The 14,018-nt window shown below is 45.8% G+C and overlaps 1 protein-coding gene across 2 annotated transcripts in view; it reads left to right on the top strand.

Annotated features, from left to right (window-relative positions):
- Positions 1–14,018, top strand: part of LOC100559809 (disintegrin and metalloproteinase domain-containing protein 2) — a 50,161-nt gene that overhangs the window by 29,726 nt on the left and 6,417 nt on the right. For both annotated transcript variants that reach the window (XM_062961228.1, XM_062961227.1), the window contains exons 10-16: positions 1,953–2,034; positions 3,164–3,300; positions 6,060–6,240; positions 7,833–7,928; positions 8,222–8,420; positions 9,283–9,388; positions 11,688–11,871. In XM_062961228.1, coding sequence (XP_062817298.1) covers positions 1,953–2,034; positions 3,164–3,300; positions 6,060–6,240; positions 7,833–7,928; positions 8,222–8,420; positions 9,283–9,388; positions 11,688–11,871 — 985 coding nt within the window. The remainder of the gene's footprint in view (positions 1–1,952; positions 2,035–3,163; positions 3,301–6,059; positions 6,241–7,832; positions 7,929–8,221; positions 8,421–9,282; positions 9,389–11,687; positions 11,872–14,018) is intronic.

Raw genomic sequence — 14,018 nt, 5'->3', positions numbered from 1 at the left:
CCCAGGACACAGGCAGAGTTAGGCCTCATTTAGGCCTCTTCCACACTGCCTATAAAATACAGATTATCAGGTTTGAACTGGATTATATGGCAGTGTAGACTCAAGGCCCTTCCACACAGCTATATCACCCATATATAATGGACTTAATGTAAGGTAAAACCTTTTCCCTAACTACTACCAATTCCTCAATACTTTATTTCCCATACCACCATACTTCGCCACAGCAACATGTGGCTGGGCACAGCTAGTCTATATATATAAAAGGGTAATGAAATTTCGGCCTAGGACAAACAACAAAACTATACATCCCAGAAACACTAAACTTGGCAGCACAACCCCTCATCCACGCCTCTACGTTCATACAACAAAAATAAAATAAAAATAAAATCCTAATTAGAGGGAGAGGAATAATTGCTTTCATCTAATTGCTGCCAGTTAGAAGGCTAAGCTCCGCCCACTTGGTCTCCTAGCAACCCACTCAGTCCAGGGTACAGGCAGAGTTAGGCCTCTTCCACACTACCTATAAAATACAAATTATCTGATTTCCCATACCACCATACTTCGCCACAGCAACGCGTGGCTGGGCACAGCTAGTATATTATTAAAGTTCCCCGTACAAAGCTCAATTTGGCCGTACCCGACAAAATGAAAAGGAGCAACAGCTCTAACACAAAAGTTATTCAAGTCTGGTATTGGTTCCAATGTATATAGGCTTCAGGGATACATAGTCAATGAAAATATCTTCCAAACAAAGTAAACAGATGGTTGGTCATGTTGCTGTATACTGGAATGAAGAAAATAATGATGGAGCACCGCTCTCAAAAAAGTCTTCAAAAGTAAAGTCCAAATAAAGTCCCAAATCTACAGGGGTCCCGGGTATTTTTGTACCCTGTTTCAGGGAGAAAATCCCCTTCTTCAGGAGTTGTTATACTCAGCAACAATGAATTTCTATCTAAAACAAAACATAGAGTAACAAGTATTTTACCAGCAGTATTAACAGAAGTAAAGGTAACCCATATAACAGAATTATACTTACATAGTGCCTAATAGCTTTCACTGAGTGACTCTGCTTGTGGTGATTTCAACTGCGAGTGATTCTGGAGGTTCACTTTCAGGTTTGGAAACCATCAGGCCACTCAACCAGCCCAAGCAAGGAAAGAAAGCGCCCAGGCTTAGAAGCAGCGAGGCTATTCAGTCCAATTCCAATTGGCCAGAGCAACGCGTGGCAGGGCACAGCTAGTCTTCTATATATATAAAAGAGTGATGACATCATGGTGACCAACAAAACAACAAAACTACAGACCCCCTAACCTCGAAATTTGACAACACAACCCATCATCCATGCCTCAAGGTTGATACAACAAAAAGAAAAGAAAAAGTCCTAATTAGAGGGAAAGGAATAATTGTTTTTATCCAATCACTGCCAGTTAGAAGGCTAAGCTCCGCCCACTTGGTCTCCTAGCAACCCACTCAGCCCAGGGGACAGGCAGAGTTAGGCCTCACTTAGGCCTCTTCCACACTGCCTATAAAATAGATTATCTGATTTTAACTGGATTATATGGCAGTGTAGACTCAAGGCCCTTCCACACAGCTATATAACCCATTTATAATGGATTTAATGTCAGGGGAAAACCTTTGCCCTTTACCTTAACTACCACCAATTCCTCAATACTTTATTTCCCATACCACCATACTTCGCCACAGCAACACGTGGCCGGGCACAGCTAGTTATATATATAAAACAAATAACTAGTGGAGGCTTGAAGAAAGTTGCTATTTCCAGCATAATCGCTGCTGCATCACATTCTTGGCGAAATTTGGGTGACTGAAGGTTGAAGAAAAGAAAGGATCAATGAAGGAGCGCATTCCCTGCTATGCCAAAAGACTTATAGAAAAAAAAATGTTAACTGGGTTTTTGTGTAATTCAGAGCACTTCTTTTCTCTTCTATCAGCTACAGGAGCAAGGCCGATTCAGTGGGATCGATCTTTGCGAAGAATATGTGCTTGAAACCCTCTTCCACAGGGATTGCAATGGTAGGGAAGCGCCACGTACACAAAGAATTGTTACCATTTGCACTGATGCTTGTTTTAACAAAAGTAAAAAAGAAACCAGGTTCAAATCCCGGGAGCGGAATGAGCACCTGCTATTAGCCGCAGCTCCTGCCAACCTAGCAGTTTGAAAACATGAAAATGTGAGTAGATAAATAGGTACCGCTCAGGCGGAAGGTAACGGCGCTCCATGAAGTCATGCTGGCCACATGACCTTGGAGGTGTCTATGGACAACGCCGGCTCTTCGGCTTAGAAATGGAGATGAGCACCAACCCCCAGAGTCGGACACGACTGGACTTAACGTCAGGGAAAAACCTTTACCTTTACCTTTAAAAAAGAAAAATCCCATTGGTTGTCCTGTAATTCCTGAAAGCTTCATGTCAGAATAGATACCCATTTAAAGCTTCAAATACAATCAAATGCAGTCTATCTGAAGTTGCCATATGCCAAGTGAGCCTTAATGTAAGGGAATGTATTTTATTTAAGAGCCGGAAAGTTTATCCATATAGGTTTATTGTAAGAGATGCCTTGTATTTAAGGATTGGAAAACATATCTAGTATAAACATTGAACGGGATATGCAAAGTCTTAAATTTGGGGTATGTGGCCAACACGCAACTCAGAAATTCCAAACTAAATACAGTAGAGTCTCACTTATCCAACACTCGCTTATCCAACGTTCTGGATTATCCAATGCATTTTTGTAGTCAATGTTTTCAACACATCGTGATATTTTGGTGCTAAATTCATAAATACAGTAATTACTACATAGCATTACTGCCTATTGAACTACTTTTTCTGCCAAATTTGTTGTCTAACATGATATTTTGGTGCTTCATTTGTAAAATCATAACCTAATTTGATATTTAATAGGCTTTTCCTTAATGCCTCCTTATTATCCAACATATTCGCTTATCCAACATTCTGCCGGCCCGTTTATGTTGGATAAGTGAGATTTTGTGATACGAAATCCAGCATATCTATCTTGTTTGCTGTGTCATACAATGTCATTGTGTCAATAATAATAATAATAACAACAATACATTTAATACCCGGAAGGTTCCTGGTTCCTACCCTACCCACTCACTGACGGATGTATTATGCTTCCCTTTAGTTTCAGAAGGGGATCACGTCGGAGACCTTCTCTGTGATTGTCGCCCAGCTGTTGGGATTCAGCCTGGGGCTCCACTTTGACAACTCGAGGCAATGCCACTGTCCTGTCTCCATCTGCTTAATGGATACCAAAGCCATGTAAGGACACACAATGACAGCCCCTGCTTTCTTTCTCATGTGGTGACACAAAGGCTGAACATTACCGTTGTATGTACTGTAGCTGCTTTCCAAGAGTGCGAGACAGGGCTAAGCCTCTATACCTCTCCTGAGAGGCCTTTTAGGACTAAAGGGCGGGGCTAGGGTCGGGGTCGGGGCCTCTTCCCAAGAGCGTGAGTCAGGGCTGAGCCTCTATACCTCTCCTGAGAGGCCTTTTAGGACTAAAGAGCGGGGCTGGGGTGGGGGTGGGGCCTCTTCCCATGAGCACGAGACAGGGCTGAGCCTCCATACCTCTCCTGAGAGGCCTTTTAGGACTAAAGGGCGGGGGTAGGGAAGGGGGCGGGGCCTCTTCCCAAGAGCGTGAGACAGGGCTGAGCCTCTATACCTCTCCTGAGAGACCTTTTAGGACTAAAGGGCGGGGCTAGGGTCGGGGTCGGGGCCTCTTCCCAAGAGCGTGAGTCAGGGCTGAGCCTCTATACCTCTCCTGAGAGGCCTTTTAGGACTAAAGAGCGGGGCTGGGGTGGGGGTGGGGCCTCTTCCCATGAGCACGAGACAGGGCTGAGCCTCCATACCTCTCCTGAGAGGCCTTTTAGGACTAAAGGGCGGGGGTAGGGAAGGGGGCGGGGCCTCTTCCCAAGAGCGTGAGACAGGGCTGAGCCTCTATACCTCTCCTGAGAGACCTTTTAGGACTAAAGGGCGGGGCTAGGGTCGGGGTCGGGGCCTCTTCCCAAGAGCGTGAGTCAGGGCTGAGCCTCTATACCTCTCCTGAGAGGCCTTTTAGGACTAAAGAGCGGGGCTGGGGTGGGGGTGGGGCCTCTTCCCATGAGCACGAGACAGGGCTGAGCCTCCATACCTCTCCTGAGAGGCCTTTTAGGACTAAAGGGCGGGGGTAGGGAAGGGGGCGGGGCCTCTTCCCAAGAGCGTGAGACAGGGCTGAGCCTCTATACCTCTCCTGAGAGACCTTTTAGGACTAAAGGGCGGGGCTAGGGTCGGGGTCGGGGCCTCTTCCCAAGAGCGTGAGACAGGGCTGAGCCTCTATACCTCTCCTGAGAGGCCTTTTAGGACTAAAGGGCGGGGCTAGGGTTGGGGTCGGGGCCTCTTCCCAAGAGCGTGAGTCAGGGCTGAGCCTCTATACCTCTCCTGAGAGGCCTTTTAGGACTAAAGAGCGGGGCTGGGGTGGTGGTGGGGCCTCTTCCCATGAGCACGAGACAGGGCTGAGCCTCCATACCTCTCCTGAGAGGCCTTTTAGGACTAAAGGGCGGGGGTAGGGAAGGGGGCGGGGCCTCTTCCCAAGAGCGTGAGACAGGGCTGAGCCTCTACCTCTCCTGAGAGGCCTTTTAGGACTAAAGGGTGGGGCTAGGGGTGGGGGCGGGGCCTCTTCCCAAGAGCGTGAGTCAGGGCTAAGCCTCTATACCTCTCCTGAGAGGCCTTTTAGGACTAAAGGGCGGGGGTAGGGAAGGGGGCGGGGCCTCTTCCCAAGAGCGTGAGACAGGGCTGAGCCTCTATACCTCTCCTGAGAGACCTTTTAGGACTAAAGGGCGGGGCTAGGGTCGGGGTCGGGGCCTCTTCCCAAGAGCGTGAGACAGGGCTGAGCCTCTATACCTCTCCTGAGAGGCCTTTTAGGACTAAAGGGCGGGGCTAGGGTTGGGGTCGGGGCCTCTTCCCAAGAGCGTGAGACAGGGCTGAGCCTCTATACCTCTCCTGAGAGGCCTTTTAGGACTAAAGAGCGGGGCTGGGGTGGGGGTGGGGCCTCTTCCCATGAGCACGAGACAGGGCTGAGCCTCCATACCTCTCCTGAGAGGCCTTTTAGGACTAAAGTGCGGGGGTAGGGAAGGGGGCGGGGCCTCTTCCCAAGAGCGTGAGACAGGGCTGAGCCTCTACCTCTCCTGAGAGGCCTTTTAGGACTAAAGGGTGGGGCTAGGGGTGGGGGCGGGGCCTCTTCCCAAGAGCGTGAGTCAGGGCTAAGCCTCTATACCTCTCCTGAGAGGCCTTTTAGGACTAAAGGGTGGGGGTAGGGAAGGGGGCGGGGCCTCTTCCCAAGAGCGTGAGACAGGGCTAAGCCTCTATACCTCTCCTGAGAGGACTTTTAGGACTAAAGGGCGGGGCTAGGGTTGGGGTCGGGGCCTCTTCCCAAGAGCGTGACTCAGGGCTGAGCCTCTATACCTCTCCTGAGAGGCCTTTTAGGACTAAAGGGCGGGGCTAGGGGTGGGGTCGGGCCTCTTCCCAAGAGCGTGAGACAGGGCTGAGCCTCTATACCTCTCCTGAGAGGCCTTTTAGGACTAAAGGGCAGGGCTAGGGGAAGGGCCCCTTCCCAATAGCCTCTGTATACTTCCCCTGAGGCGCTTGTTAGAACACGAGGGCGGGGTATAGAGGTTCAATCCCATCAGGCACTTGGGAAGAGGCCCTTCTTCCTCCTCTAGTCCCACCCCCTGTGTCCTGGCATGCACCGTAGGACAAGGATAGAAGCTCAGCCCTACCTCAGAGCTCGTAACTCCGCCCATCTCAGTCCTGGCTGCCCATTTGTGGCCCCACCCACCTCTCCTTGCAGACCTGCATCATGAACTAGAGGAGAGGCTCAGCCCCGCCCTCTTGAGCAGGGGCCACGCCCACCCCTCTAAGTCACACCCCCATTTCCAGGGGGCACTTGAGTCATATTTTTTTCTGGAAAGGGGCGGCAGGCCAAATAAGTTTGGGAACCACTGATTTGGGGAAAACCTCTCCTCTCCTCTTGTGCCCTGCAGAGGGTCCGGTGGAGTCAAGGTCTTCAGCAGCTGCAGCCTCAAGGACTACCGGGATTTCCTTGCCTATGGCACGACCCAGTGCCTCCTGAACAAACCCCGCATTGATATCGCCTACCGAGCTCCGACCTGCGGCAACAAAGTCGTGGAAGACGGGGAGGAATGTGACTGCGGCTCCATAAAGGTTTGTCTCCATCCCTATATGGTTCCTCCTGAGTGCATCTATACTGTAGGTTTAATGTAGCTTGTCACCACTTTAACATTCATAACCCTATCCTATGGAATCTTGGAAGTTATATTCATACAAAGCTTTGAGTCACGGCAGGCCATGTGGTGTCAGAATGCATTCATTCCACGGTGTAGATCAGGCTTTCTCAACCTGGGGGTCGGGACCCTTGCGGGAGTAGGGGGGGATGAGGGGTCTTCAAAGACCATCAGAAAACATATTAAAAAATAGCCCAGCTCGTCGTTGACCTAAGCAACCCGAAAGATAGTTGCATCTATCAAGTAGGAAATTTAGGTACCATTTACACGGGGAGGCTAATTTAACTACTGTATATACTCGAGTATAAGCCTAGTTTTTAAGCCCTTTTTTAAAGACTGAAAAAGCCCTCCTCAGCTTATACTCGGGTGAGGGTCCTGTTTGGTTTATATTTGGGTCAGCTTATACTTGAGAATATATGGTACATTTATTATTTTTCTCTATTATTATTGGTATTATTACATTTATTATTTTTCTCTATTATTGTTGCTACTATTACATTTATTTTACTCTATTTTTATTATTATTAATACATTTATTATTTTACTCTGATATTATTATTATATTTATTATTTTACTCTATTACTACAGTAGAATCTCACTTATCCAAGCTAAATGGGCCGGCAGAATGTTGGATAAGCGAATATGTTGGATAATAAGGAGGGATTAAGGAAAAGCCTATTAAACATCAAATTAGGTTATGATTTTAGAAATTAAGCACCAAAACATCATGTTATACAACAAATTTGACAGAAAAAGTAGTACAATACGCAGTAATGTTATGTAGTAATTACTGTATTTACGAATTTAGCACCAAAATATCACAATATATTGAAAACATTGACTACAAAAATGTCTTGGATAATCCAGAGGCTTGGATAAGTGAGACTCTACTGTAGTTCTGAGTTTAGATAGCGAAAGACCTTCTCTTTCTAAAATAGCAACTCAGCACTAGGGCAGAGAATATCCCAGGATTTCTCTGCCATTGGAAGAAGCTCTAACCACTTTGTCTCCAAGCTAGCTTTGAGTTTAGATAGGGAAAGACCTTCTCTTTCTGATATAGCAACTCAGGGTTAGGGTAAAGAGCATCCCAGGATCTCTCCACCTTTGGAAGAAGTTAACTCAGCAGCTAAGGGGAAACATCTGCATGATTCATAAGTTGACTGTATTTGTAACCTCAACAATTTGTAAGTCACAACAAAAATAATTTTATGATTGGGGGTCACCACAACATGAGGAACCGTATTAAGGGGTTGAGGCATTAGGAAGGTTAAGAACCACTGGTGTAGACAACTCTCTGTTACTAATTTTTTCATTTGAGGCAGGGCTCTCATTCAAGAGAATGCAGCCTCCCACTTCAAGTTTGTTGTTGTTCATTCACTCAGTTGTTTCCGACTCTTCTTGACTTCATGAACCAGTCAAGACATGCATGAGATCCATAATACAGCTGGGACAAGCCATGGATTCCTATGTTTCTGACTCCCTCCCTCCCTGCCTTCCTTTTTTCATTCCAGGAATGTGAAGACAACAATTGTTGCGAATCCGATTGCACATTGAAAACAGGGAAAGAGTGTGCCTATGGAGACTGCTGTGTGCTGGCGACGTGCAAGGTAAGCTCAGCCTCAGCATGGTGTTCGGTGCCTCCTATTTCCACAACAAGGGAGATATTCCAGGCCAGTGTTGGCTCAGATTTATTGAATGAGCCATTTATAGCGGGATAGCATTGGGAAACCACAAGCCTGAATGGAGGCTACCACACAACCTTATGATTCTCCAACTAGTGCCATGGGAAGCTGGACTGGATGGCCCTTGCGGTCCCTTCCGATTCTAGGATTCTAAGTGTGTGATTTGTGCATCCAGAGTAAACTGGGACTCAGTGGTCTTCTCTCTCTTTGTGAGTCAGTTGAAAGCCAAAGGCACTGTATGCAGAGATGCTGGTGATGCAGAATGTGATTTGAAGGAGTATTGCAACGGTAACTCATCCCTATGCACGGACAATTTCTATGTTGAGGACGGACAGCTGTGCGACGGGGAGAATGGGGTTTGCATGAGCGGAGCCTGTCAAAGCTCGGATCAGTGGTGCCGGCAGGTATTTGGAAAAGGTAACTTAATGGAAGTCATATTTTTATTTTTATTTTTAAGTTCACACAACTGGTTTGAGGTTTGGATTTTGTCTTTGTCTATGATGCTGTATTGTACAGCAATTTATTACAGTCTATGACCAGAAGATATAGAAATGGGCACAGGTGCCCGAAAAGAGGAATCGCAGTTCCCATAAAAGTCAGATAAAAAAACAAGTTAAAACATGCTATAATAAAAACAAATTAAAAGCAGACTATTAGCAGGGTCAGCTAATAGTAAATATCAATCCACTAAGTGGCTCTGGAGGGGGATAGAGCATTTGCAGTCTTTCAGTTATAGCAGATTGCTCTGGCTACAGGCCCTGTGGGGTCAGTCATCGTCCGTCTGATGGAAATTGCTGCCGCACAGAACCTGGCGAGCCTATAGGTTATTGCAGAACAGGAGTCTGAGAGCAGCAGAGAGGTGTAGTATCTTTCAGTGTGGCCTGGATGTTTTAAAAGGATGCCTGCCATAGATGTGGGCGAAACGTCAGGAGAGAATACTTCTGGAACATGGCCACACAGCCTGAAAGACATACAACAACCCTGTGATCCCGGCCATGAAAGCCTTCGACAACACAGTGATGAAATTGATTCTAATATCTCTATAAAACATACACTGGAGGACTCTACTGTAAATGCAATTTTTTTTCAAGTCTCTTCCTCTTTTGTTCGTTCTCTCACTATCTTTCTCTCTGTGTCTCTCTTTCGCTCTCTATCTCTGTCTTTATTCTTTTGGGAATGCCTTAGTGCTACTCCTCGCAAGAATGGTGTTCAGGGGTGAAAGTCGGCTTGTCCTGGAGTATTCCTCTCCATTTCATTTGGATTTCTCTTGTGTTTCCAGACTCCAAAAGCGGGACTTCGCAGTGCTACGAAGAAATCAACAGCCAAAAGGACAGGATGGGACACTGCGGTTCCAGTGCACGCGGATACGAGAGCTGTCAGTGGCAGTACGTTTTGAGAGGAAGCGAACATCCTTGCATGAAAATGCTCCTTTTTGCAGCAGAGGGCAATGTTGTCACGTAGTCAAGGGCTGTGTTTGCATCGAATGATACTTCTTTTGATGAAGGTTGCATTTTTTTATGCACCTGATAAAGCTACCATCCGTTGACAGCTTGATACAGAACCCTAGGGTGGAGCTGCACCAGGCATGGGCAAACTTCGGCCTTCCAGGTGTTTTGAACTTCAACTCCTATAACAGCTGGTAGGAATTATCTTCAAGAGTTCTTGGAGAAGAGGAGAAGTCCCACAGATTGGGGGAGGTGAATGTGGTCCCTATTTATCTTCAAGAAGGGAAAAAAGAACGACCCAAACAATTACCGTCCGGTCAGCCTCACATCGATACCAGGCAGGATTCTGGAAAAGATCATTAAGGAAGTGGTCTGCGAACACTTAGAAACAAATGCAGTTATTGCTAATAGTCAACACGGATTTACCAAAAACAAGTCATGCCAGACTAATCTGATCTCTTTTTTCGATAGAGTTACGAGTTGGGTCGATACAGGGAACACCGTGGATGTCGCGTACCTGGATTTCAGTAAGGCCTTCGACAAAGTCCCCCACGACCTTCTGGCAAACAAACTAGAAAAATGTGGGCTAGACAAAACTACGGTTAGGTGGATCTGTAATTGGCTAAGCGAACGAACCCAAAGGGTGCTCACCAATGCGTCGTCTTCATCTTGGAAAGAAGTCACGAGTGGAGTGCCGCAGGGCTCCGTCCTGGGCCCGGTTCTGTTCAACATCTTTATTAACGACTTAGATGAAGGGTTAGAAGGCACGATCATCAAGTTTGCAGACGACACAAAACTGGGAGGGATAGCTAACACTCCAGAAGACAGGAGCAGAATTCAAAACGATCTTGACAGACTAGAGAGATGGGCCAAAACTAACAAAATGAAGTTCAACAGGGACAAATGCAAGATACTTCACTTCGGCAGAAAAAATGGAAATCAAAGATACAGAATGGGGGACGCCTGGCTTGACAGCAGTACATGTGAAAAAGACCTTGGAGTCCTCGTGGACAACAAGTTAAACATGAGCCAACAATGTGATGCGGCTGCTAAGAAAGCCAACGGGATTCTGGCCTGCATCAATAGGGGAATAGCGTCTAGATCCAGGGAAGAAATGCTCCCCTCTATTCTGCCTTGGTCAGACCACACCTGGAATCACACTGTGTCCAATTCTGGGCACCGCAGTTGAAGGGAGATGTTGACAAGCTGGAAAGCGTCCAGAGGAGGGCAACTAAATAGATCAAGGATCTGGAGAACAAACCCTACAAGGAGCGGCTTAAAGAACTGGGCATGTTTAGCCTGCAAAAGAGAAGGCTGAGAGGAGACATGATAGCCATGTACAAATATGTGAGGGGAAGTCATAGGGAGGAGGGAGCAGGCTTGTTTTCTGCTGCCCTGCAGACTAGGACACGGAACAATGGCTTCCGCGCGGCGGAAGCGTGCTAGGCCCATAACCCAATATCAGAGTGGCTTTGCTAGGCATACGCAGCAGAAGTCACTGGCGAGGAAGCTCTGGATAAATGATGATGCTGCAGTCTTCGGTTATCTATCAAAATGTTTACTTACGAACAGAATTCCACAATACACAGCTCTCATGCAGGCACAAACGGGAAGGGACAGAGATAGGAAGTAGAGGGCTATTTATCTCATCCTCTGCTGTCTGATGCAATTCAAGCTTAACCCTTTACACACTGGTATAGTAAGCAGTATATGATGCAATCACAGTGTATGATGCAATCTCCAGTACACATTGCACACATGACTCAATTACATTTAAACAACTCTATATACAATCATTCCCACTTTAACACAAACTACAGGAAAGGAGATTCCACCAGAACATCAGGAAGAACTTCCTCACTGTGAGGGCTGTTCAGCAGTGGAACTCTCTGCACCGAAGTGTGGTGGAGGCTCCTTCTTTGGAGGCTTTTAAGCAGAGGCTGGATGGCCATCTGTCGGGGGTGCTTTGAATGCGATTTCCTGCTTCTTAGCGGGGGTTGGACTAGATGGCTCATGAGGTCTCTTCCAACTCTATGATTCTATGATTTGAAGTCCAAAACACCTGGAAGGTTGAAGTTTGCCCATGCCTGATCAATACTGTCGAAATCCAGACTAAGAGGGAAGGATTGGCAAGGAACCATCATCTGCTTTCACAGCCAGGTTTTGGAAACCTGTGTAAGCATCTGAGACCATTTTGGAATCCTCTTTCCTTTCTCCCTTTTCTTGTGTCAATCTGCAGGGATCTCAAGTGTGGCAAGCTAGTGTGCCTATACACAAGCAAAAAGCCATTTGCCATTGAAAACGCAGCTATCATTTATGCCAAGGTTCAGGACCAAATCTGTGTCACCTTGGACTACATGAAGGGACTGGGAGTGAAGGATCCGTTCCTGGTTCACGACGGGGCCAGCTGCGGAAAGAACAAGGTGAGGAGGGATTTGGGGAAAGTCTTGTTGTGGAATTCCAGAGATTTCAGCTGGTGTAGCAAAGATGTTCTGAGGCAACCTTCTTCTCTTGCAATATATTTATTTATTCATTTATTTACAGTATTTATATTCCGCCCTTCTCATCCCGAAGGGGACTCAGGGTGGATCACATTGTACACATATAAGGCAAATGTTCAATGCCATATAAACATAGAACAGAGACAGAGACAGACGCAGAGGCAATTTAAACCTTCTCCAGCTTCCTGAGGGTATACTTGATTCTGGCCACAGGGGGAGCAGTTGCTTCATCATCCACTGTGACAGCAACTTCCTCATTCCAACGGCGGCTGGATGATTTTTATATGGTGTCGTAAATTAGCCTCCCCACATATAAGTGGTACCTAAATTTACTACTTGATAGATGCAACTATCTTTTGGGTTCCTTAGATAGATAGATAGCAACGAGCAGGGGCTATATTTTATTTATATATTTATATATTTTATTTATATATATTTATATTTATTTATAAATATATTTATATATTTATTTATTTTATTTATATATTTAGATGGATAGCAACGAGCAGGGGCTATATTTTATTTATATATATATATATATATATATATATATATATATATATATATATATGTATATATTTATAAATATATTTATATATTTATATATTTTATTTATATATTTAGATAGATAGCAACGAGCAGAGGCTATATTTTATTTTTAATTCTTGGGTGCTCACCCCGACATGGGCTGGTCTCGAACTCATGACCTCTTGGTCAGAGTGATTTATGCAGCTGGCTGCTAACCAGCCTGTGCCACAGCCCGGCCCCTTCTTGATATTCAGAAGTATATTATTTTCATGAGGGTTAGGGGTGGAGAACCCCCATGAAAGTGGCAGAACCATGAATTAAATGTGTTATTTTGAGGCAGACTTTGGATACCAGTTTTTTCTCAAAATGGCCTATTTTTTTCTTTTTTAATATAGGAACTAGCATGAGTACCCGGCGTCGCCTGGCTTATTTATTTTTTTTTTTAAAAAAAAGACTTTTAATTGTGCAAAATGCATAAGATTGTGGATGAACTACAACTCACATCATGCCAGGTTAACCCTAAGAAACTCCATCAGTACTTAAAGTTTGTTATGTTGGGCAAGTGTGCCCTAGATGCATCATCGGTAGGGTTCAGTGTTCTCTCTGGTTGTAGGGTAAACTACAACTCCCACTATGGTGAGTCAGTCCCCTCAAACCCCTCCAGTAGGTTGAGTGAGTCCTGGGGGTTCTGTGTGCCAAATTTGGTCCAGGTCCATCATCGGTGGAGGTCACAGTTTCCCTGGTTGTGGGTGAACTACATCTCCCAGAAAGGAAGGTCAGTTCTCCTCAAACCCCTCCAGTAATCAAATTTCGGCATAGCAAGTATGTGTGCCAAGTTTGGTCCAGATCCATCTGTGTTTGGGCTCAGTATGCTTTTTGGATGAAGGTGAACTACAACTCCCCAAATAAAGGTGAATTCTCCAAAGACCTCCAGTATTTTTTGCTGGTCATGTGGGCACTGTTATCCAAATTTGGTCCAATTCCATCTTTGGTGAATTTCAGACTACTCCTTGATTGCAGGTGAACTATAAATCCCAGTTCCTACAACTAAAAAACCCACCAGTGTTCAAATTTGGCCATGTGGAATTTGGAACAAGTTAGTTCCAGGTCCATCGTTGATGGAGTTCAGAGTGCTCTTAGATTGCAGGTGAACTATAAATCCCAGTACCTACAACTCCAAAATGTCCAGGCCAATTCCCCTCAAACCCACCAGTATTCAGATCTGTGCATATCAGGAATGTGTGCCAAGTTTGGTCCAGATTCATCATTGTTTGGGTTCATAGTGCGCTATGGATGTAAGTGAACCTTAACTTCTATAAATCCCCCAAAGGCCTCCAGTATTTTTTGCTGGTCATGGGGGTTCTGTGTGCCACGTGAATTCCGGGTCCATCGTTGGTGGAGTTCAGAGTGTTCTTAGATTACAGGTGAACTATACATCCAGTACCTACAACTCCTACAATCATGGTGAATTCTAGTATGTTCAGTTGCCGATCAATTCCTCTGCTTACTGTGGGCCATAGAAAAGAATAGGAAAGGGTTAA

This window comes from Anolis carolinensis, unplaced genomic scaffold (assembly GCF_035594765.1).
Source record: "Anolis carolinensis isolate JA03-04 unplaced genomic scaffold, rAnoCar3.1.pri scaffold_8, whole genome shotgun sequence".
NCBI classification, from domain to species: Eukaryota; Metazoa; Chordata; class Lepidosauria; order Squamata; family Dactyloidae; genus Anolis; species Anolis carolinensis.
The sequence above is the reverse complement of the archived record's forward strand: the minus strand, read 5'-3'. Positions and strand labels throughout refer to the sequence as shown.